This window comes from Orycteropus afer, unplaced genomic scaffold, assembly GCF_000298275.1.
Source record: "Orycteropus afer afer isolate SDZICR_OR568_19922 unplaced genomic scaffold, OryAfe1.0 scaffold00414, whole genome shotgun sequence".
In the NCBI taxonomy this organism is placed as follows: Eukaryota; Metazoa; Chordata; class Mammalia; order Tubulidentata; family Orycteropodidae; genus Orycteropus; species Orycteropus afer.
In genome coordinates this window covers 2,036,161-2,062,514 of record NW_006922001.1, presented here as the reverse complement: position 1 = coordinate 2,062,514, position 26,354 = coordinate 2,036,161, and the positions used below count along the sequence as shown (strand labels likewise).

General features: G+C 35.9%; 1 protein-coding gene across 1 annotated transcript in view; it reads right to left on the bottom strand.

Annotated features, from left to right (window-relative positions):
* EPHA5 (EPH receptor A5) overlaps positions 1-26,354 on the bottom strand; it is a 617,348-nt gene that overhangs the window by 28,217 nt on the left and 562,777 nt on the right. Inside the window, exons 13-15 of the mRNA XM_007953798.2 lie at positions 18,884-18,945; positions 17,238-17,447; positions 15,912-16,061 (exon numbers count right to left, since the gene is read on the bottom strand). Of these exons, the coding sequence (XP_007951989.1) occupies positions 15,912-16,061; positions 17,238-17,447; positions 18,884-18,945 (422 nt within the window). The remainder of the gene's footprint in view (positions 1-15,911; positions 16,062-17,237; positions 17,448-18,883; positions 18,946-26,354) is intronic.

Genomic DNA, 26,354 nt, shown 5'->3' with positions numbered 1-26,354 from the left:
AGTAGATTGCCCAATCTTCCTTCCAAGGAGTGGCTGGTGGATTTGAACTGCCAGCCTTCTGGTTAGCAGTCAAATGCCTTAGGCACTATGCCACCAGAGCTCCTTGTCTGATATAGTACTAGAAAACTTTATGAATAACCCTGAAACATTGTCTGATATAATGCCAGAAGATGAGCCCTTCAGGTCAAAAGGCACTCAAACTACCACGGGGGAAGAGCTGTCTCCTCCAAGTTGAGTCAATCTTAATGATGTGGATGGAGTAAACCTTTCAGGACAACCCTTTGCTGATGTAGCATGACTCAAAATGGGAAGAAGCAGCCACAAACATCCAAGAATAATCAGAATGTAGAATGTATGAAGTATGAATCTAGGAAAATTTGAAGTTGTCAGAAATGAAATGGAACATATTACGATTGAAATTCTGGGCATTAGTGAGCTGACTGGACTGGTTTTGGCCACTTTGAATCAGACAACCATATGGCCAATTCTGCTGGGAATGACAAATTGAAGAGGAATGGTGTGCCATTCATTATCATAAAAAAAAAAAAAAAAAGTTTCAGGGTCTATCCTGGAGTACAGAGTTGTCAGTGATAGGGTAATATCCATACATCTACAGGGAAGACCAGTTAATACTATTATAATTCAAACTTACACACCAACCATCAAAGTCAAAGACCAGGAAATTGAAGATCTTTACCAACTTTTGCAGTCTGAAATTGACTGAACATGCTATCAGGATATGTTGATTATTAGTGGTGACTAGAATGTGGAAGTTGGATATGAAGACTCACTTGTAGTTGGAATTTATAGCCTTTTTGATATAAATGATGCCAGAGATCACTTGATAGGATTTTGCAAGACCAATACTTTGTTCATTGCAAATACCTGTTTTCAACAACATAAACCACAGCTATACAAGTGGAGCTCACCAGATGTACTACACAGGAATCAGATTGACTACATCTGTGGAAACAGGCAATGGAGAAGCTCAATATCTTCAGCCAAAATAAGGCCAGTACCTGACTATGGAACAGACCATTAATTACTCATATGCATGTTCAAGCTTCAGATGAAGACAATTAAAACAAGTCCACAAGAGCCAAAATATGACTTTGATTATACCCCACCTGAAGTTAGAGACCATATGAAAACCAATGACTGAGAGACATTGAAAACCAATGACTGAGAGCAGATAAATTGTGGGATGACATCAAAAACATCATACATGAAGAAAGCAAATAGTCATTAAAAGGCAGTGCAAAAGAGGAAAGGAAGCCACATCTTCTGACCTCTAACTACCAAGAGGAAGGCAGAATCAGCAGCAGCAGCCCAATGCCTGCTCCTATGAAGCCAGACATGCCACCAGCCTCCACTCCTCTTACTAACCTTGATACCAAATGTTTCTCCAGCAGCACCCACTGCCTCTCTGCTGGGTTTGATAATTCACTTCAGTGGCTACACAGAACTCATAGATTATGAAGTTTATTAGGAAAGCAACAGGCTACAATTCAAGCTCAGGAATCCACTAAGCCTCTCTCAGCTGGATGTCTCTCAGCTGATAGTGTCTCTCAGTAGCATGTCTCTCAGAAGTGAGTGTCTCTCATATCTCTCAGCAGCAGGTCTCTTCACATCTGTCAGCAGTGCATTTCTTTCAGCAGCATGTCTTTCTCAGCTGGCAGTCTCTGCCTCTAGGAGGGTTCCTTTTGAACCAGGAAGAGTGATCAAAACCAATCCCAACATCAGAGTTCTACACACCTGAGAGAGTGAACTTCCCAGAAAATTACTCCATGCTATTCCCAAGAGAAAAAACCCCAGTTGGATAACTTTAACAATCAGGAGCTATTCAGTCTCTCATGGCAAATTCCACCACAGAGTTTAAAAAGAAATTGGCTAGAAAAGCCATAATATGTAATTTACTTTTTATTTTGGTCATATTTTGGTCATGTTGTAAGAAGGTACCATTCCCTGGAGAAGGATGTTATGTTTGGTAGGGTGGAGTGTCGACGAAAGAGGGGGAGGCCTTCAACGAGATGGATTGACACGGTGGCTGCGATGATGGGCTCAAGTATAGCAGGGATTGTGGGGCTGGTGCGGGATTGGGCAGTGTTTCGTTCTGTTGTGCATGGGGTCGCTATGAGTCAGAAATGACTCGACAGCACTTAACAAACAACAAATGTAATTTACTACACTAAAGACAGGAAAGGAAAAAAAGACCAAAATGGATTTCAGAAGGAACTCTGAAACTTGATCTTGAATGTAGAGTAGCAAAAGCAAATGAAAGAAATGAAAAGATGAAAGAGATGAACAGAAGATTTCAAAGAGCAGCAAAAAAAAAAAAAAAGTCCATTATTATAATGAAATGTGCAAAGGAAAGAATACACTCAGCATTTCTCAAGCTGAAAGATTTGAAGGAATAATTCAAGCCTTGAGTTGCAATATTGAAGGATTCTATGGGCCAAATATTGAATGATATAAGAAACTTCAAAATAATATGGAAGAGTCACTGTACCAAAAACGATTGATGTTCACATGTTTCAGAGGTGGCATATGATCAACAAAACAATGGTACTGAAGAAAGAAATTGAAACTCCACTGAAGGAATTTGGAAAGAACAAAGCTCCAGGAACTGACAGAATACCTATTGAGATGTTTCAACAAATATTTCAACAAACAGATACCATGCTAGAGGCAATCACTTGTCTATGCCAAGAAATTTGGAAGACAACTGACTGGAAGAGATCCATATTTGTATCCTTTCCAAAGTAAGGTGATCCCACAGAATATAGAAATTATTGACCAATATCATTAATATCACACACAAGTAAAATCTTCTTGAAGATAAATCAAAAATGAATGCAAAACTATATTGGCAGGAAACTTGCAGAAATGCAAGCTGGATTCAGAAGAGGTTGTGGAGACAGAGAATTCATTGCTGATATCAGATGGATCTTGGCTGAGAGCAAAGAATACCAGAAAGAGGTGTACTTGTGTTCTATTGACTATGCAAAAGCATTCAACTGTGTGGATCATAGCAAATTATGGATAACATGGAAAAAATTGGTACTTCCAGAATATTTAATTCTGCTTGTGAAGAACCTATACAGAGACCAGGAGGCTGTCATTTGAGCAGAACAAGGGTATATTGCATGATTTAAAATCAGGAAGGGAGAGCATCCTTTCACCATACTTATTCAAACTGTATGTTGAGCAAATAACCTGAGAAGCTGGACTATATGAAGCAGAGTGTAGCATCAGAATTGGAGGAAGACTCATTAATAACCTGCAATATGCAGACAATACAACCTTGCTTGCTGAAAGTGAAGATGACTTGAAGCACTTACTGATGAAGATTAAAGACTACAGTCTGCAGTATGGATTACACCTTACATAAAGAAAATGAAAATCCTCAGAACTGGATCAATAAGCAGCATCATGATAAATGGAGAGGAGATTGAAGTTGTCAAAGAGTTTATATTAGTTGTTTCCACAATCAACATCAGTGGATACAGCCGTCAAGAAATCAGATGATATATTGCACTAGGTAAATCTGCTGAAAAAGACTTCTTTAAAGTGCTGAAGAGCAAAGAAGTCTCTCTGAAGACTAAGATGTACCTAACCCAAGCCATGGTATTTTCAACAGCCTCATATCATGTGAAATATGGGCAATGAATAAGGAAGACTGAAGAAGAGTTTATGCTTTTCAGTGTGGTGTTGGCAAAGAATATTGAAAGCACCATACACTGCCAGAAGAACGAACAAATCTGTCTGTGAAGAACTGCAGCCAGAATGCTCCTTGGAAGCGAACATAGCGAAAACATGTCTCACCTATTCTGCTCATATTTTCAGAAGAGACTATTCCCTGGAAAAGAATATCATGCTTGGTAAAGTGGAGAGTCAGTGAAAAATGGGTAGACCTTCAGTTAGATGGATTGACACAGTGGCTACAACAATGGGCTTGAGTATGGCAAGGATTGTGAGGCTGGCCCAGGACTGGGCCATGTTTTTATCTGTTGTATGTAGGGTCACTCCGAGTTGGAGCCAACTGGAAGGCACCTAACTACAACAAGCATTTTCATGGTATTAACATGTGAATCAGTAGTGGAAAAATTAATAGCACATTGTCTCTCTTTCTAAAATGAAAAGCCCAACATTGAACCCCTGGTATCACACTGCTCACTTGGTGGCAAGTTGACTAAATTGCTGACCCTATCATAGAAGGGTCAATGATTCATTCTTCCAGGTATATATAGTGATTCAGGGTATGGACTTGCCTTTTCTTCAAACAGGGCCTCAGCCATAAATACTAGAGAGGTTTTTGGAATACTTAACCAACAATCCCAGAATCCCATAAGGTAAATCATGCACTTAAGGCACCCACTTTATAGTGAAGAATGGGTGAGAATATTACATTCTCACAGATGTGCTGGTAAATATTTAATATTGACTTTCTAGAGGGAGAAAAGAGATTTGTACCATTTTCTGATTTACACAGTATAGTTAGTCTCTGTATGCCAAGTGTAAGCTACTAATGTGATGTCAGCCAGGTAGAAATCTTCTAACAATGTGTAAGCTGGCATGAGCTAGGTCTTGCACACTGCTGCACATAATTCACAATGCAAAAGCAGTTGACCTGAAAGAGTGTGAAAATGTCTTCTAAAGGGACAATTTAAGCACTAATCTGCAACAAGACTCTGAAAATACAGACTGCTGTTCTTCAGCATGCACTGTTGTTGTTGTTGTTGTTATGTGCCATTGAGTTGAACCCAACCCATAGCAACCCCTCCTTGAGTTTCCAAGGTGGTATTACTCCTTCCATGAGTTTGAACTGCCAGCCTTCTGGTTAGCAGTGAAGTGCCTTAGGCACTATGCTATCTGAGCTCCTTCAGCATTCACTACATGTATTAAATCAAAGACCACTGTATTTTACTGCATTTCCAGTGACTCTTATCAGGAGACACAATAAGGGACCCGTGAAAATTAGTGTTAGCAGCCGCCAGAGTACTTTGGAATATGTGTGTTCAAGGACCAGAAAAAAAAAGAGTTTCCATGATAGTAAGAGTAATTAATATCGAGCAGCAGATGCTGAATGTGCTGAATTTACACATTGGTGTCAGGGAAGAACCCATGTGGAACTCAGGTGATCCTCTTGGGGTCCTTTCATTATTCCCTTGTAGTAACACTGGTCTATAAACATTACCCACAGGAATGACAAATATATTCAACGACTGAGTAAGCCAACATGACTTCCTAAGGTTATAGGTGAGGGTAAGGAGAATCCAGAAAGGACAGTGTGGGAGGGATATGATTATGACCAGTTGCAGTTAAGAAATTAATTGAAACTACAGGGACTGTAAGTATGTGCCATAATCTCCCTCTTATGATTTTTCCACAGGGAAAAAAAAAAAAAGAACATAGAGGATTAGTTCCCTAAACCATGTGAAGAAGTAGGCCTGTGCTGCAAAGAAGCAGACTACACTGGCCATGAAAATTATGAGAATTCTAGTATTAACCACACTAGCTGTGTGTTTTGATGAATTAAGTTTTGTTTAAGCATTGAAAGTCTACCTGTATTATATATTATAGTTACATACATGACAAGCCACAAATAAAAGTTATTTTATTCCTTTGTATACGAAGCTCCTAAAATAACTAAAGTTTAACATATTCCTGAAAATTAACTCAGTTCCATAGACTTACTTTAAGATCCACCAGTTTTATTCTAGGATTTTTTTTCATATTTTGGTAGTTATTAAGGATATTTTGAGCATATCTTTTTCTTACTACCTCAAACTTAGGTCAGTAGTGTTCCAGAGATAAAAGAGATCATAGACATCTTCTATTCAAGTCCTTCCTTTCCTTTTCAAGTTATTAAAACTGACTGAGAGGGCAAGAAAGTTGCCTGGATTTTAGGAAAATTTTTTTTTTTTTTTAATGTATTTGCTTTTTTGGTAAACAAGACTGATATTCTAATATGTATCACTTTTTCAAAATAGGTAAGACTCATGAGAATATAAATTCCTAAAACAGATACCTTACAACCATTACAGCACATTCATTTTAAGCATTATTACACCTAAGGTTAAGGAGCCCTGGTGGCACAATGGTTAAGTGCACTGCAGCTAACCTGAAGGTTGGTAGTTTGACCCACCCAGTGGCTACAGAGGAAGAAGGCCTAAGGATATACTCCTATAAGGATTGTTGTTGTTGTCGTTGTTACGTGCCACCGAGTCGGCCCCGACTCATAGCAACCCCTCCTTGGGTTTCCGAGGCAGTATCCCTATGAAAGTAGATTGTCCAACCTTCCTTCCGAGAAATGGCTGGTGGGTTTGAACTGCCAGCCTTCTGGTTAGCAATCAAGTGTCTTAGGCACTATACTACCAGAGCTCCTCCTATAATGATTACTACTCAAAAAACCCTACGGGGAAATTCTACTCTGTCACATAGAGTCGCTATGGGTTGAAATCGACTTGACAGCACATAACAAGAAGAGTAAGGCTAAAAAGCTAAATGATTTGCTCTCTGTCAAATTTTGGAAATTTGCAATATTTAGGTGAGAACTAAGGACTTCATAATCCACTTTTAGATAATTACATGCAGACACTTGATTTTGCCATAAAAAAAGACAGTAACATAAGTTTAAAAAAAGAGAGCTATTATATTCCATTGGAAATTTAAACCAGCAATAGAAAGCTTAGAGGCACAACCAGTAGAAGGTGGGTTAACATCCTTTTGGAGTCAAATATTCTTGTTATTTTACAGATAAGATCTAGACAAACAGAAATATTAATAAAACTCCAGGATATAATCAGTAGAATAAAAATAAAATTACTCAATACAGACAGCCTAAAAGAATGGACAACAATGAAATCTAACATGAGAAACTGAAAAATTAATTATTTAAACAAGTTTCCAGAAGTTTCTTTTCTATGTACTTAGTAGACTTCTGTGTATTCATACATTTCCCAATAACTGAGAGAAAGATATTGTCACTAAATATAAAAATGCAATGAAATGACATATCTTATTATTTTAGTTTTTATTTTATGTTCTGGAAAAATGTTGACATTTAATATGTTTGCTATCAATAAATAAGTTTCTATTGACTACAAGTTCTTATATCGGCTGCCAAAGCTTGAATAAAAGTTCATGGTATGGTATTTACCTAAAATCATCTTAGTCATTCTTGTTTATTTTTATTATATATTGCTATGATTTTTCTCTCTGATGGCAGAGGAAATCCTACATCAAAGAAACCTATTGCTGTATTCTCTCTGTTTGACACAGAGAAAGGTCTCCTCTGAGAGATATAGATTATCCTGCATGTCTCAATAACGTAACATTTTCATGGTGTCAAAGCCCTTTTAAAATCAGATAGCATCTGGCATGTAGAGATTATGGGAGATACCATTTGAAACTGCCAAATCAGCTCTACTTTGCTCTCTAAGGGCTTTTTCTAAAGAGATATTGAGTGATTAGGATCTTCAAATATAGTAGGTTTGTCAAGTTTCTTGGATACAAATTTGTTTAGAAAATGGGACATATCAAATTTCGTGCTTTCTGGGGAAATAACAAAGCATGCACTGGACACTGCATTAAAAGCAGAAATTTTACAAAGATATGAAATTGTACAATCATTTTCAGTAAACCTCATTTAGATTTAGAAATCTAGTCAAAGCCAACACATTAATGTTTATTCTTATAACTTCCTGAACTCACTCTTCAACACTCTTTTGTGTTTTTTTAAATGGATTGAAATAAAGTTATCTAAAAGAGTATGATCTCTGGTAGCATAATGCCTAAGGCACTTGACTGGTAACCAGAAGGCTGATGGTTCAAATCCACCATCTACTCCTTGGAAGGAAGATAGGGCAATCTACTTCTGTAGTGATACTGCCTCGGAAACCCAAGGAGGGGTCGCTATGAGTCGAATCTGACTCGAGGGCACATAACAACAACAACAAAAAGATTATCAAGTTTTCTTAAATGACTGAAGTCAGGGAAAAAAATTAAAAACCAAAATAATAATAATAATAATAGAAACAGATAACAACAAAGAACCAAAAAAACAAACTCACTGACATTGAGTTGATTTTGACTCATATCCACCCCTATTGGGTTTCCAAGGCTGCAAATCTTTATGAAAGCAGACTGCCTTTTCTTTATTCTGTGGAGTAGCTGGTGGGTTTGAACCATCGATCTTTTGGTTAGCCTAAACCACTATATCACAGAGCTCCATTACAACACAAAACCACCTATGAGATTAAGATTCAATGATGATGATGCTACAATGCCCAAAGTTACTACGAAGCATCAAAAAAAGAAAACAGAAAATAAAGACATAACACAGAAAAATTGGAAACAATTACATAAATTTATTAAATCATATATTTTTTTTTTTTTCCCAATTCCTTCCCACTTCCCTGTATACAGCCTTTTACCATATAACTTTGACATGTCTAACCCTGTAAACACTCTCACTATGGGATTGCCAATGAGATTTTAACAGATTTGTTACAGGCTTAAGTGCAAGTGGGCTTGCTTTTGACCTTTAGCCCCTGTATTGAGGGCTAGCTGGGTGGTTTCAAGATGAGACACACATGGAACAGACTCAAAGTATACAAGTATTGCTGCTGTTAGGTGCCATTGACTTGGCTCTAAGAAATAGCAACCTTGTGTACAACAGAATAAAACACTGCCTGGTCCTGTGCCATCCTCACAATCCTTGCTGTACTTGAGCCCATCATTGTAGGTACTGTGTCAATCCATCTCCTTGACTGTCTTCTCCCTTTTCACTGACCTTCTACATTACCAAGCATGGTATCTTTCTCCAGGGAATGGTATCCCTTCTAATCACATGACCAAAGTAGGTGAGATGATTTCTGGCCATTCTCACTTCCAAGGAGTATCCCAGCTCCACTTCCTCCAGGACAGATTTGTTGTTCTGGCAATTCAGGTTACTTTCAGATTCTTTGTCAACACCATAACTTAAAGGCATCAACTGTTCTTCGATCTTCCTTATTCATTGTCCAACTTTCAGAAGCATATGAGAAAATTGAAAATATCCTGGCTTGGTTTAGGTATACCTTAGCCTTCAAAGTGACATCTTCACTCTTCAACATTTTAAAGAGGTCCTTTGTAGATCCGTCCAGTACAAAACAATGTTTGATTTCTTGACTGTTGTTTCCACGGGTGTTGATTGTAGATCCAAGTAAAATGAAATATTTGACAACTTCAATCTTTTCTCCACTTATTTATTGTTATTCTGTTTATCAGTAAAGCTGTAAGGTTTTGTTTGTTTCTTTGTTTGTTTTTTATGTTAAGGAGTAATCCATACTGACGGAGCTCTGGTAGCATAATGCCTAAGGCATTTGACTGCTAACAGAAGGCTGACAGTTCAAACCCACCAGTCACTCCTTGGAAGGAAGGTTGGGCAAGTTCAGGGTAATATTTTAGAAACCCAAAGAGGGGGTGCTATGAGTCATATCCAACTCCACAGCCCTGAGGAGGAGGAGAAGATGACGAAGAAGAAGAAGAACAAGAACAAGAACAAGAAGAACAAGAACAAGAACAAGAACAACAAGAAGAACAAGAACAAGAAGAACAAGAACAAGAAGAAGAGAAGAAGAAGAAGAAGAGAAGAAGAATCATCCATACTGAAGAGAGTAGTCTGATTTCATCAGTAAGTGCTTCATGTCATTTTCACTTTCAGTAAGCAAGATTGTGTCATTGGCATATCACAAATTATTAAGTCTTCCTCCAATCCTGTTGCCATGTTCATCTTCAGATAGCCCAGTTTCTTGGATAATTTGCTCAGCATGCAGACTGAATAAATATGGTGAAAAGATACAACCCTAAGCATGCCATACTTGATTTCAAACCAACCCCCTGTGCTGTGCAAAAGATACAAGTATCCCCCTGTTTTGTGCAAAAGACAGCCTCTTGTTCTATGTACGGGTCCCTCATGGGCACAGTTAGGTGTTCTCCAATTCCCATTCTTTGCAATGTTATCCATAATCTGTGATGATACATACAGTCAAATGTTTTGTTTTGTTTTTTTTTTTTTACATAGTGAGTAAAACACAAGTAAATATTTTTCTGGTGTGCTTTGCTTTCAGCCAAGATCCATCTGACATCTGCAATGATATCCTTCATTCCACATCCTATCCTGAATCCAGCTTGAATTTCTGGAAGTTCCTCATCAATATACTGCTGCAATCATTTTTTAATCATTGTCAACAAAATTTTACTTGTATGTGATATTAGTGATATTGCTATATAATTTTCACATTCTGTTGGCTCACCTTTCTTTGGAATGGGCATAAAAGTAGATCTCTTCCAGTCAGTTGGCCAGGTAACTCTCCTCCAAATTACTTGGCATAAATGAGTAAGTGCCTTCAGAGTGGCATTCATTTGTTGCAACATCTTAATGGGTATTCTGTCAATTTCTGAAGCCTTGTTTTTTGCCAATTCTTTCAGTTCACTGAAATTAATTTCAGTGTACCTTGGACTTCTTCTTCCAATACCATTGGTTCTTCATCATATGTTACCCCTGAAACAGTTGAACATTGACCAATTCTTTTTGTACAGTGACTGTGTATTCTTTCTAGTCTCTTTTGATGCTTCCTGCATCATTCCATATTTTGCCCATAGAATCCTTCAAGATTGCAACTGGAAGCTTGAATTTTTCTTTCAGTTCTTTTAGCTTGAGAAATGCTGAGTGTGTTTTTCCCTTTCAGTTTTCTAACTCCAGGTCTTTGCGCATTTCATTATAATAACTTACCTTGTTATCTCAAATGTCCTTCGAAATATTATGTTCAGCTCTTTTATCTCATCATTTCTTTCCTTCACTTTAGCTACTCTACATTCAACAGCAAGTTTCAGAGTCTCTTCTGACATCCATTGTGGTCTTTTCTTCCTTCACTGTTATTTTAATAACCTTTCGTGTTCTTCATGTATGATGTTCTTGATGTCATCTCACAACTCGTCTGTTTTTCAGTCACTGGTGTTCAATGTATCAAATCTATTTTTCAGATGGTCTCTACATTCTGTTCAGGTATGATCAGGGTAATATTTTGGCTCTCATTACTAGTTTTAATTTTCTTCAGCTTCAACGTAAAGTCTTATATGGGCAATTAATGGCCTGTTCCCATCAGCTCCTGGTCTTGCTTTGACAGAATATATTGAGCTTCTCTGTCTCATTGTTCCACAGATGTGGTTAGTCTGATTCCTTTGCATTCCAGCTGGTGAGGTCCACATGTACAGATGCCATATATGTTGTGGAAGAAAGATATTTCCAATGAGTAAGTTGTCGGTCTAGCAAAATTCTATCATGCAATCTCCAGCATCATTTTTATCACGGCTATACTTTCCTAGTACCAGTTCTTCTTTGTTTCCAACTTCACATTCCTATCACCAGTAATCACCAATATATCTTTATTGATATTTGGTGAATTTCAAACTGCAGATGCTGGTAAAAGCTTTCAATTTCTTCATCTCTGGCTTTAGTGGTTCATGTGTAAATTTGAATAATAGCATAACTGGTCTTCCATGTAAATATATGGATATTATCCTGTCACCAACAGCATTGTACTTCAGGATCAATCTCAAAGCATTATTTTTGATGATGAATGCAACTCCATTCCTCTCCAATTTGTCATTCCTGGCATAGTAAACTATATGATTTTCTGATTTAAAATGGCTGATACCAGTCTATTTCAGCTGAAGGTGAAATAGCCAATGTGTAGGATATTGATCTTTATACATTGCATTTCATTTTTGACATCTTCTAGTTTTCCTTGATTCATACTTCATACATTCCATGTACCTATTATTAATGGTAGGAGCTCTGGTAGCATAGTGTCTAAGGCATTTGACTGTTAACCAGAAGGCTGGTGGTTCAAACCCACCAGCCACTCCTCGGAAGGAAGGTTGGGCAATCCTACTTCTTTAGTGATACTGCCTCGGAAACCCAAGGAGGGGTTGCTATGAGTTGGGGCCGACTCAATGGCACATAACAACAACAACAACAACATTATTAATGGTAGGAGATCTGGTGGTGCAGTGCTTGAGGCTCTTGACTGCTAACCAGAAGGTCAAGTTTCAAACCGACCAGCCACTCTGCAGAAGAAAGACTGGGCAATCTACTTCCATAATGTTTACTGCCTCAGAAACCCAAAGGGGGTTGCTATGAGTTGGAATCAACTCAATGGCAGTGAGTTTTATGATTATTATTATTAATGGATGTTTTCAGCTGTTTCTTCCCATTTTGAGGCATGTCCCATTAGCAAATGGAGCTTCTGAAAGCTTTAGTACATTCACATTACTAAAGTTAACTATACTGTGAGGAAACAGCTCTTTCCCAGTTTTATTTTGTGTGCCTTCCCACCTGAAGGTCTCATGTTCTGGTATTATATGAAACAATGTTTTAGGGCTATTCATAAAGTTTTCCAGTAATATATCAGACAGTGTTTCACTGCTATTCATAACATTTCACTGGCCAATTATTTCAGAAGTAGATGGTCCTGGCCTTCTTCTCAGTCTGTCTTACTCTGAAAGTTTTGTTAAAATCTGTCCACCAAGGGTAATCCTGCTGGTGTTTGAAATACTGGTGCCATAGCCTCCAGCCTCACAGCAGTACACAAGTCACCACAGTATGACAAACTGACAGATCAGTGGTGGTTGCTGTCTGGGGATTTCCTTGGTGCTTGACAACCTTCTCTTGGCATCTGCCTTCCCTAGGTTGGCCTTATGGTAATGTAGAACTCTTTGAAGTATATATGGGCTGACTTTGATTTATACTGGACTTGATTTTTTTTTTATATATATGAGGCTCTTAATTACTGTAATGAAACTGTTGTTTTCAACAAAATTTGGCTAAAGAGCTAATTTCTATCTAGAAACCCCTGTAGGCATGGAGAGGGAGATGTTACAGAATATATTTGAAAGAAATAATTGGAGAAAAAAACAAATCTTTTTCACTTCAATACTCTAAAGAGTAAATACTGTTCAGTATTCTAGTTTTATAGAGAAGTGGAGATTTTAGTTGGTAAAATGCTTAAGCGAGTGTACAGCACATAGTAAGGGCTCAATGAATGTTAGCTGCTTTTATGATTCTGTTGTTACAATTTAATCCAAATGTAATACAAAAAGACTGTATTGAGAACAAAAGCAAAGATTAGAAAGCCATATGCCAATCATCATATAGTAAACGTTATGAACTTAAATAGAAGATTCTTTTATGGTTCCTTTAATTGTACTGTTGTTAGGTGTCATTGAATTGGTTCCAACTCATAGCAACCCTATTTACAAAAAAAGAAAACACTGCTCTGTCCTGCACAATCCTCACAATCTTCTCTGTGTTTGAGTGCACTGTTGTAGTCACTGTGTCAGTCTATTACACTGAAGGTCTTCCTCTTTTTCACTGATTTTCTTCTTTATTAAACAAGATGCTCTTCTCCAAGGACTGTTCCCTCCTGATAACACATCTAAATATGTGAGGTGAATTCTCATCATCCTCAAATCCAAGGGGCATTCTGCCTGTACTGCTTTGAAGACAGATTTGTTTATTCTTATTTGTCCATAGTGTATTCTTTTCAATATTCTTTGCCAACACCATAATTCAAAGACATCAATTATGTTTTGTTTTTTCTTATTCATTGTCTAGCTTTCACATGTATATGAGGTGATGAAAATAGCATGGCTTGGGTGAATGTTTCTTAGTCCTCAAAGTGACATCTTTGCTTTTTAATACCTTCAAGAGGTCATTGGCAATAGACTTTCCCAATGTAATGTGTCCTTTGATTTCTTGAGTGTTGCTTCCATGGGTATTGATTATGGATCCTGGTAAAATGAATCCTTGACAATTCACTCTTTCCTTTATTTATCATGATGTTGTTTATTGGTCCAGTTGTGAGGATTTTTGTTTTCTTTATCTTGAGATATAATCCATATTGAAGATGGTAATCTTTGATCTTCATCAGTAAGTGCTTCAAGTCTTCTTCACTTTCAGCAAGGAATGTTGTGTTATCTACATATTGTAGGTTGTTAATGAGTCTTCCTCCAAACCTGATGCCACATTCTTCTTCATATAGTCCAGCTTCTCAGATTATTTGCATACAGGTTAAGTACATATGGTGAAAGGGTAAAACCCTGATGCATAACTTTCCTGATTGTGGACCATACATATCCCCTTGTTCTGCTCTAATGACTGACTCTAAGTCTATGTGCAGGTCCATTTGAACACAATGAAGTACTTTTGAATTCTCATTCTTCACCATGTTATCCATAATTTATCATGATCCGTATAATTAATTGGCTTTGCATAGTCAATAAAAGACAGGTAAACATGTTTCTGGTATTCCTGCATTTGGCTCAGATCCATCTGACCTCAGCAATAATATCCCTTGTTCAACTTCCCCTTCTGAATCTGTCTTGAGATTCTTGCAGTTTCATGTTGTTGTCAGTGTTAGACTGGGTTCTCTAGTGAAGGAAAACCAGTAAAGCTTATATGGAGAGAGAGAGAGAAAAAGTGAAATTTATTTTAGGAAAATGGCTCACAGACTTATAGAAGTTGGCAAGTCCCAAGTTTTTGGATCAAACATAAAGCTGGAGGGTTTTCCTGACTCACACTGCTGTAAGGGCTGAGGAGCTCAAGGTTTTCAGGCAGTATACTGGCTGTTGACACCAATGAATGACGAATCCAAGATCTTCAGGCTGAATGGTGGATTGTTCACTCATGGACAGTTGTAGCAGCACAACAGAATTCTGATCCACAGAAGAATGTCTCTTTTCCGGCATGTCCACAAATATACTGGAAGCAGGCCACACCCCTAGGAAAATTCCCTTTCAAGGGATTGGCTGCTCAAAACATATATATCTGATCTCATCATTGGAAAAACCCACATCACAGTTGCTTAAACCACACAGAATTGTGGTCCAGACCCATTGACATACAGCTCCAAATATTACATTGTCCTATTGCAATCATTGTTGAATTATTTTCAGCAAAATTGTACTTGTATGTGATATAATTTATATTGTTTGATAATTTCTGTATTCTGTTGGATGGTCTTTATTTGAAATGGGCATACAGATAGATCTCTTACAGGTTTCTGGCAAAGGAGTTATCTACCAAATTTCATGGCACAGACAGTGAGTGCTTCAAGCATTGCATCTTTGTTGAAACATCTCAGTTGGTATTCAGTTAATTCCTGGAACTTTGTTTTTCTACATTGCCTTCAGTACAGCTTGGATGTCTTCCTTTTATGCCATTCATCTTTGATCATATGCAACTTACTGAAACAGTTTAACAATGACCAATTCTTTCTGGTATAGTAATTGTGTATTTCTTCAATTTTATCTTTCTATTATCTTAAGCATGAACTATTTTTCCATTGTGAGTGAAACATCCCATTTTTTTCAAATGAAATAAAGAATACAACTCTTTTTATATTTTTAAATTTATAGAAGCAGACTATTCCTTTTTATTCTTTAAGAGCATCTACTATTAAACCAACGTCATTCATCCTTTAGCTTTAGAACATTGGCTGTCTTTATCAAATGCAAATCTTAAAAAAAAAAAAAAAAAACCTTTCCTGTCAATATGCATTCTTTGGTGCCTCTTCATTTTTGAAAATGATACTGACATAAATTGAGTGAAGCATCACTACAGTACAGCTGGAACTGACTGGCAAGGGAATACATTTTTATATAACAGTAACTTTCCTTTGTAGTAAATCATTTTGAGCTTCTGCATTAAAGATATTTCAACAACAGCAAAACAGATCAGAGAGTAAGCAAAGCATTTTTTTTTAAAGCAACTGTCATTTTCAGAAATGAGAAGCATTATAAGTCTCTCAGCTCAGAGAGCTAAGCATTTTGTTCCAAAGTTGGAAGAATAGTTCCAGACTTACATCTTGATTGGTCATCTCCCAGTAGGGTCTCTCACCATAAGACACAACCTCCCACATCACTATTCCGTAGCTCCAGACATCACTAGCTGAGGTAAATTTTCGAAAAGCTATAGCTTCTGGGGCTGTCCATCTGATTGGAATCTTGCCTCCCTGAAAAGAAAAGAAAAAAAAGAATTGTTAAAATTCCATCATACTACTTCAAATGTATCTGGGGATATAGCTGCCTCACTGAAGATATCTAGAAAGAGATGTAGCATTTTTAAGTGAATCTATTTGACAGCATGTAGTCTTTTTTCATATATCTCAGTCCATAAGCACTTGTAGACTGACTACTAATTGGCTGTCCTGAAGGTTTCTAGTTTAAATTCTGTTTGACTACTGGAGCACATACAGGACCCACATCTCAATTACAGTACTCAGGATGGCAGCCCTAAATAGGAGAAGGCAGGCAGTCAAGCAAATCAATAAGGTATGTGTTCCTGACTTTCTAACAGAGTAAAGGTCTCAAATTCCCTTGGTGCTTCCTCAAGCTCCGCCCCCTTTAATACTGGAATTGTAAATCTAGGTTGCTGAATGCAACCCTAAGAAATTCAACAGTTAATAAGATAAGCATGAAAATCAGATATCTTAAACACTTAAAGTCATACTTTTTCCTGTATATGGTGTTTTTCTTTTAGATTTGCTTTTCTCTTCCATTGGCATTTTATTTATCTATCTATCTATCTATTTATTTATTTATTTTTTGGTTTATTAGATTATATGTTTTCTGAAAGAGGTAGGTATCTTATTTAATCCAATCAAATTACAAATGACTGAAATTGAATTATGGGAAAAATCTATCACATTATCAAGTTTGTTTATTTGCTTTTTAATGTAAAAATCAATTCATAAATCTTTTCAAAATTCACAAAATATTGTTTCCCCTTCATTTTTAAAACATGTAAACCCAGGCAACCAACTATTCATCTATAAGAAATATGTATTATGGAGAAAGAAGGGAGATTGTAGGCTTGGAATATCTTCCTGGATGTAAAAAGAAAAACATATGCATTACAATTTTAGAAGAAAGAAATACATTAAGTCACTTACTAGAATAAAATGGGATCTGAATTACTGTTTGTTAAGCAAATCTTTTTTCTTTTACATTTAAAACATCATTATTGTCTGAGTTTACTTCTGAACAACAAGTAGAATTATCACACTTCTGGTACTATCTCTCTTCCTGACATCATCAGAAGAATACCCTTTTTGCTATTTCTTTAAAAATCTTTAAAAATTAAATTCCTCTTGTCTAGTGCTTCAGAAATGCATTCTGTTAGATCTCACCCTCGTGGTGTAGGCTGCCTCCGGATCATCTTCTAGCACCCTGGAAAGTCCAAAGTCAGACACTTTGCACACAAGGTTACTGTTGATTAAGATGTTTCTGGCAGCAAGGTCTCTATGTACGTAGCCCATGTCAGAAAGGTACTTCATTCCAGCAGCGATGCCTCTCAGCATGCCAACAAGCTGAATTACAGTGAACTGCCCATCGTTTTTCTGTAAAGACAATGTAGAAATATTAATCAAGTAACACCAGTCACTAGGGAAAAATATGAAATGATCTTCCTTCAGTCTCCAAAATAATACTATCACTCCATCAAAATTCAGATGCAATTTTATCTGAAGGAAATAGAAACAGGAAAAAATATAATTAACTTGGTAATGTTAATCAGTCCTCTGCATAGTCCAAAAGAATAAAGGCTTTGAAAGCCCTAGTCAAATATCTTATTATGTTACCCTTTACTGTATTATAACTCTTTTATTCTGAGTCATCATCAGAGGAATGCATTCCTCACTCCACCTAGTGACTGCAAATTTTTGAGGTAAATTGAAAGAAACCAGTTGGATAGACACGTTGAAGTGAAGATGAAATGGCCATAAGAGATAAGGGAAAATACTATCTGTACAGCAGATGCGAAGGAAATGACTGAGAAATGGTTGCAATTTTTCAGAATGTACTGTCTTTGGCAAGGGCAAAGAACATATTGTGGTCACACAGAACACAACTCACATGATGATTATTTGAAATAAAGGAATTATGTGACTTTTATAGACTTAAGGACTTGGGGATATGGATAAACAATTTGGCAACAGAATATGGAGCAGTTTGGAGATTGAAGGAAAAGCTTGCCTTATCAGTAGATTACTAACAAATCCATTACACAGGCCAGTCATATAACTGTCATCAATGCCATCGTCCTATTAACTTCCTTTATCTATAATAATACTCCCTGTATTAGAAATTTCAAACTATCAGTCTATAATTTTTTTTTCATATCCACAGATACATTTATACATAAAATAAGTTATCAGCATTTAAAATTTGGAGATTCGTACATTAAAAAAATATATATTCTGAAAGATCTGAGAACATTGGCTACCACTACATCTTTACTCTGCCCATGTAAGTAATAGTGGCTGGCTGTCAGATGAGGTATGAGAACTTAGGGCTCCACAGACCCTCACTAACCTATTCAATAATGTGGTTGATTTGCATGGATCCTTTGGACATCCGCCCTTGCTCTACCTATTACGTACTTTGAAGAAATGAAGTGCTTATGAACACTTAGTTTTTTTCCTTTCTTCTCCTCCCTGGCCTCTTATCTTTCCCTCTCCACTCCTCATTTCTCTTTCCTGCTTTCTTTTCCTTCCTTCCTTCCTCCCTACACTCTTTCCTTCTTTTGGAGAATTAGCATCTACTTAAATAAGAATACAAGACAAACAAACAAAAAATGTTGCCATCAAGTCAATGGTGACTCCTTCTAATATGATAATTTTCAAATCAAAGTGAATCACTGCAGTATAATTATTTTGATTTCAGATATTTCAGTTCCATTTAAACCTTTATCTTTAAAAGGGCTCAATGCTATCTTCAATGTCATGTTCAATATATAAATAACACTTTGAATAATTAAACTCATCACATATCTTACCTTTAAAAATGTATCTAAAGAGCCATTCTCCATATATTCTGTCACTATCATTACTGGTTTACCTGTAAAGAAAAGAGTGATATAAACTGCTGCTCTTAGAAATTGAATTCTTATCTAGGAAATGTTTACCTAGAAGTTTTTATTAGTTTCCAAATTATTTTCATTCTTTAAGCAAAGTCCTCCTTGAGTAGCAAATTATTTCCTTATATGATGGTATCTTACTCATGTAATGGGTGAAAGGTCATTGAGAAAGATATCACAAAAATAATAAAAGAGATAATATCTAAGATGTAAAAAATAAATACACAGCTTCAAGTACAAGAATCAATTTATGTAGAAAATGAGTTTAAGAGTGATTTCTGTTATAGAGGTAATAGATAATGTATGAAATAATATTCAGCAAATAACTGTAAACATATTAATCTTTCTCACTATTCTAAATAAAAACTATGCACCGTAATTTGTCTATTATGATCCTTTAAATATGTGTTTCATTTTCCTAACTTTATTTCTATATTCTTGTAGGTTCTTTCCTAACGGCATCCTCTGTTTTCCCACTCCACCATGCACAATCTCTATTAACCATTTTTCCTTTACTCTTCAAAGCACTGCTGTGCTATCCCTTGCAATCTGTAAACTTTCCCTTGCACTCTGTAAGCTTCATCATTGCACCCTGCTGAAAGGGATCTTCCTTTCATATCTGACATGTAAGTACAGCCAAGAGGTTAGTGGACGGAGTCTGGCACACTGCATGACTTTGAATGCCACCACAAAAACCTATGGTACTGAGCAACTCAATGATCCTTTCTGTGCCTCACTTTTCTTATCTGTAAAATGGGGTTGTTGTGAGTTTCCACCAATGCACATCTTTCTGCAAAGCACTTAGAATAGTGCCCATCACTTACAATTTGCTATATAAGAATTATTATTTTTTAGTAAACTTTACCAACTTTGGTTCTGTGGATTTTCTTCCTTGCTAGATGTAAGCTAAAATAATTTTATTCTGCTTAAAATTATGACATTTTGTATCTACCAGGCTGTGATGCAAAATAAAAACAATACAAGTTCAGAAATCACTGTTAAAATATATAAAAATCTAAACGATTCTTGCTAGCTTTATCATTCCACTGTATTTTAAAACATTCTTCTTTAATAAAAAATATCTTACAGAAAGCTAAAACCATTATTAGAAGGAAAAGGGAATCTTATGACAACAAAATTATTCTTATACTGTTATTAATTAACTTTTTTTATATTATTAAGTAAAGTAAAACATATTCAATCACGAACTGCATTACAATTAAGTTATTGATGTTATTCTAAAGGATGTGTGCATTTTACTTGAAAGGTGATTAATTCAAGCCATTGATTAGAGCTTGCATATTTATACATACCACAGTACCAAGAATGCAAATATAAATATGGAAAGTATATTTTTTATATATTAAAAAGGTGTAACTGGGAATAAAACTTTTTATTCTAAGATCACTTAAAGCCCACTGTTTAAAATAAGGGGGCTCTGGTGGTGTAGTGCCTAAGGCATTTGACTGCTAACCAGAAAGATGGTGGTTCCAACCCACCAGTCACTCCACAGAAGGAAGGTTGAGCAATCTACTTCTCTAGTGATACTGCCTAGGAAACTCAAGGAGGAGTCACTATGAGTCGGATCTGACTCAACAGCAGTAAGTTTTTGTTGCTGTTGTTGTTTTGTTTAAAATAAGGAGATCTTGTTAGGTGTCATTGAGTCAGCTCCAACTCATAGCTACCCTATGTACAACAGAACAAAACACTTCCTGGTCCTGTCCCATCTTCACAATCTTTGCAATTCTTGAGCTCATTGTCACAGCCACTTTGCCAGTCCATCTTGCTGAAGGTCTTCCCCTTTGTCTCTGACTTCATACTTTACCAAGCATGATATCCTTCTGCAGTGATTGCTGCCCTCTCCTAACATGACCAAAGCACGAGAGATGAAATCTGGCCATTCGTGCTTCCGAGGAGAATTTTGGCTGTACTTCTTCTGAGACTGATTTGTTTGTTTTTCTGGCAGTCCATGATATTTTCAGCATTCTTTGCCAATACCACAATATTAAGTCAGGACAGTCTCATTTCTCATTTAGATAATTTCTTCTTTTTGAAATACTTTAGAAGTAAATTCTTTTAATGGAATATGATAAATGTATTACAAAGGCAGGCTTGTTTCTCTTATACTGTTGAAAGTTTATAAAAATTAGAAAAGAGTTTAGGTAGAATGATTCACTTGACATATTTATAGGAAACTGCATTTGGCAAGGCATTACAGATGCAGACAGTATGGCTTGGAGATGTCATTTGATTTTAACCTTGATGAGTGAAGGGGTCACTGGCTTAGTAAGAAGCGGCAAATATTCCAGGCAAAAGGACTAGCATAAGCCAAAGAATCTTGTCATGAAAAAAACCCATCAAGTGAAAATATAACAGGAACTCTAGACTTTTTTCTTTTTTTTATAAATAAGAAAGTGATAAAAGATGAGATTGAGAATACTGATTTTAAAAGTGGATGGGTGTGCAATTCCTTAAGGAAAGTAAAGGCTATGCAATCATCAAATGCATTATAATTAAGTTAATGGCATTATCCTGAAGGGTGCCTGTATTTTACTTGAGAAGTGATTAATTCAGGCCATATAATTAGAGCTTGCATATTAATATTACATATGATTAGTTATTTAAAATAAAACAAAAAGCAAAAAACATTAATTTGGTTGTATTTGTAAATGGCTGTCACAGAACAAAATTTTATTTATTTTTCCAAAATAAGATTATGAATATTTTCCTCTGTAGTATAACTAATGAAGAGAGAAATGTTTTCAATTTAAAATTTATTTTAATGATATTGTCACACCTATTTTAATGAACTTTACATGGACTGTGAAATAGGAACAAAATTTGCTTTGGGCCCTTTGAGTTTCATTTTCATATTTCAGAGCTCATTTCAACTTTTGTTGATGCATACATACTTGTTAGCATTTATGACAGCTCTAGTGCTAGAGTATGATCCCTGAGCACATGCTATACCAGATATTATCAGGGAGCAAGGAATACCCTGGAAGGTTGCTGCACAAGCGTGAAAGAAGGCACATAGGTAATGCTGGCCTTAGGTTTTTACCATGGTGTATGAGTATTTCAGTAATTTTTGAGTTACTACAGGCAAAAGAGTATGTACTTGCTGGACATTAGCCATGACTGAACTAGAAAGAGGCTTAGATTTTCTGGTATCAGTCTATGATAAGGATTGTATGTGGGTTTATCCCATCCTTCCTGTGTGGCTCTTTTACTCTGATTCAACCTGATCTCTCCCCTCAGTTACAGGAATCCAAGGATGGAGCTGTCCTATTATAAGTATTGGAAGACCTAAATTCTAACAGACATTTATGTAATATAGTCTCAGATTACTTTAACTGGCACTTCTCAGCTCAACCCACATGATTAAGTACTTTGTTCACAAAAGGAAAAACACTAATGGATGCCTACCATTATCTGCTTTATCTTAAGCCCTTTTTGTTTTCAGGACACTCCCTATATTTTTCCTAACAAAATTATCACTTTTCCTCTTCTCTCTTTTCTAGAAGGAGCTCTGGTAGCATGATGCCTAAGGCAATTGACTGTTAACCAGAAGACTGGTAGTTCAAACCCACCAGCCAATCCTTGGAAGGAAGACTGGGCAATCTACTTCCGTAGAAATATTGCCTCAGAAACCCAAGGAGGGGTCACTAGGAGTCAGAACTTTTTCATCCTGTCTCACTCTTTCATTTTTTAGACTCTCCCTTTATAGTTATTGGTCAGTGGTAAGGATTTGAGGAGCTCTGGTGATGCTGTGGGTAAATCATTCGACTGCTAACCAAGTTAGGGGATCAAATCCAACAGCTGCTCCACAGGAGAAAGATACAGGAAATCTACTTCTGTAAAGATTTACAAACTTGGAAACTCAATGGGGGTTGCTATGAGCCGGAATAGACTGAATGGCAGTGGTTTGGGTAATGTAGTGGTTAAAACATTCAGCCGCTAGTCAAAAAGCTGCTAAGAAAAGTGGGAGAAAGATGAAGTAGTTTGCTTCTGTAACGATTTACAGAAACCCTATGGTACAGTTCTACTCTGTCCTAAAGTGTTGCTAGAAGACAGAATCAACTTGATGGCAGTGGGTTTTGGGTATTTACCACTCCTTGTCAAGGCATATGGGAGCTCTATTGGCATGGTGATTAAGTATTTGAGTGCTAACCAAAAGTTCAATTGTTCAAATCCACCAGCCGCTTCACAGGAGAAACATGAGGCAGTCTGCTTCCATGAATATTTAAAGCCTTGGAAACCCAGTTCTGCTCTGTTGTATAGGGTTTCTGTGAGTCTGAATCAACTCAGTGACAGTGGGTTTGGTTGGCTTTGGTGGGTGACAAGGCATGTTGAGCAGAAATTGATCAGAACTCCCACATAAAATCATCTTTCTCTTGGGTTAGTTGTATCTTACATTCAACACAATATTCACTGTCCTTAGAAGAGACATTTATGTTCTAAAGAAAATGCACTGATCACAAAACTTATTAACACCGAATATTACACATCTGGAGAGAAAAAAAAATAATTACATTTTATGGAGATGGACATCTCATATTCATGCTATAAGATTTTTTAGCTAGAATTACCTAAACTTAAAAGTCAGATTAATTATTTATGACAGTGTAAATCAAAATGTTGAAAACAAAAATTGCTATGGAGAGAGACTAAAACATCTTTCATATTTCAGAAAATGAGGAAAAGCAATTAAAATGAATGTTTGCAAACAAGTATGATCTTCCTTTGTTGACAAGAGTAAGACACTTCAGGACCTATTCGATTATTTTTCATGTTTGAGTCATTTTAATGCTAATTACATTTAGTTTGACTTATGTTTTGTCTCAGTTCCTGGTAGTCTGCAAGAATGACATAGTAATAATTAATGTGGCTTACTCTAACCCATGCAAATTCAATAAAACAGTCTAAATCATTTGTCATTATCCAGCTTGAAGTACAGACAAAGGGTAGATATGCCAATAATTTTAAAAGCGTATTATCAACAATTCCTATAAAAATGCGTCAAAAAACTTGTCAAAACATGATTTTAATCACAGAGTAGATTTTTATATCATTTCATATTATTTTCTGATGACCCAGGCAGAATCTGAAAAGTAACAGACAAACATCATTTGTGGAATTAATATTACTGATAATCATTAAGAGTTACAATTTAACAATTTATTGAATACTTACTCTATACAAGGCAGTTATTATTAAGAATTGTTACTTCTTTCATCCATACCATGAGCCTATAATTACTTAATAATTATTTTAAATTTAAAATTTGACTTTAAAATTTCAAGATATTTACTTTCTTTGTGTCTGAAACTTATAATCACAGCTATGGCATACCCAACCACTCAACCAATGATTTCAGATCTGTTAGGAACTCAGGTTTTTTTCAATTAATATTCTATCATGATACATGATTATTGTATATGCTTTAAGCACTCTATAGTCAAATGATGTCAGAAAATTTATATTATAGAAATTTTAGCTGGTTCCATATTGTTGTTGTTATTGTGAATCTCCATCTGGAATCTCCAAGACAGGACAAAGCACACTACTCATACTTGTGGAATTCTTTTTCCAGAAGATGTCTGAAAGGACAAACATTATGTGCAATGATATTTGAGGAATGTGGATAAAGCCCTTGCTACTCAATGTGGACCATAATTATGTATCACCTGGGAGAATGTTTTTCACAACCTTAACACATTGGGAAATATCTCTGGCTTCACTCATATCTGTGGAAATAGATTTTGCATTTTAAAGAGTTTTACAATAAACCCAGACACATATTTAATTGGAAAGAACACTGAACTGGTCCATGTCATAGGAGTTGCAGATTAATGTACTTTATTTGCACTCATAGTGACCACCATTTGAAATCATCAGTTCATCAATAAACACATAATACCACTTTAGAGCTATGAGAAGCATTTGATTAAGAAGAACCATGATTTATTGGAAAACAATTATTACTGGGTTTCACTTAGAGACACTGTACAAGGCTTTTAAATGATTAAACGTAAGCCTGTATTTATACTCAAATATCTATAAATATATGCCATTCTATTGGTTGCTTTTCATTTAGTTGTATACTAACACTTGTAACAACTTGAAATTATTTTATTCTTCCCCTAGTGGGGAAAAAAATAAAATAAATATGGTGACCTGATTAATGTTACCAGAAAAACAGCAGAAAAGCAAAATAAACAAAACAAAACAAAAAATGAGGTAGTTAAAACTTAGAAGAATACTGACATATTTTAATTCTATTTTGATCCTTAATGTCTAATATTTTAGGACAAATTATTTAGAACTTTATGTACTTTTTAATTTTTGGGAAGATGATAAAATCAAAAGACTTCACCTAATATTAATACAGTATTAATCCTATTCCACATAAGACAGGAGTGCAGAAATATCAAATGTCTCTATATGTAGCAATTCTAAATTTTCCATACTAATGTCTTTTGTTTCAGATTGTTTGCACTAATATGAACTTTCTCATTACATATTCATTTCTTAAATTAAAAATAAAATAGAATTTTCTGACAGTAGGGAAAAAAAATATAAAAACACTACCATCGAGGAAATTCCAACTCATAGTGACCCTATGGGATAGAGTAGAACTGCCCCATAGGGTTTCAAAGGGTGTAGATATTTAGGGAAACAGACTGTCTCATGTTTCCCTGCAAAGCCACTGGTGGGTCAGAAAACCTGACCTTTTGGATAGCAGCTGAATGCATTAACCATTCTGCCACCAGAGCTTCTTGACATTAGTAAATACATAAAAATTTGTTATGGAGTCCAAAATTATGGACATTTTGGAGGGGGTAGAGAATCTAAGAACTATTCAATCTAATAGACTTGTTGTATGAAATCATGAAAAGTGGCCCATCATTGATAACAAACTTTAATGTGTATGATGCTAGCAGTTAACATACTAACTTTTAATACTGATTGTTCCAGACTTAGTAACTCCATAAACTTTGATTAGCTATACAGGTCTCAATTTTTACTTATATTTGTATGAAAATAATTATCTAAATTTTTACACTTTTTATCATCTTTTCTTTAGATTTATGTATAAATACAACAACCTACATATAATTGTATACTATACGCAGTATATTATTACATATATTATAACATATAAATTGCAATATATAAATGGTGGCATTTGCTTAGCATTTGACTGCTAAGCAAAGGGTGGCAGTTCAAACCTGCCAGTCACTCCATGGGAGGAGGTGGGACAGTCCATTTCTATAAAGAAAGATTTGTAGCCTTGGAAATCCTATAGGGCAGTTCTGCTCTGTCCTATAGAGTTGCTATGAGTTGAAATTGACCTGATAGCATGTGGGTTGGGTTTAATTTTTTAGAT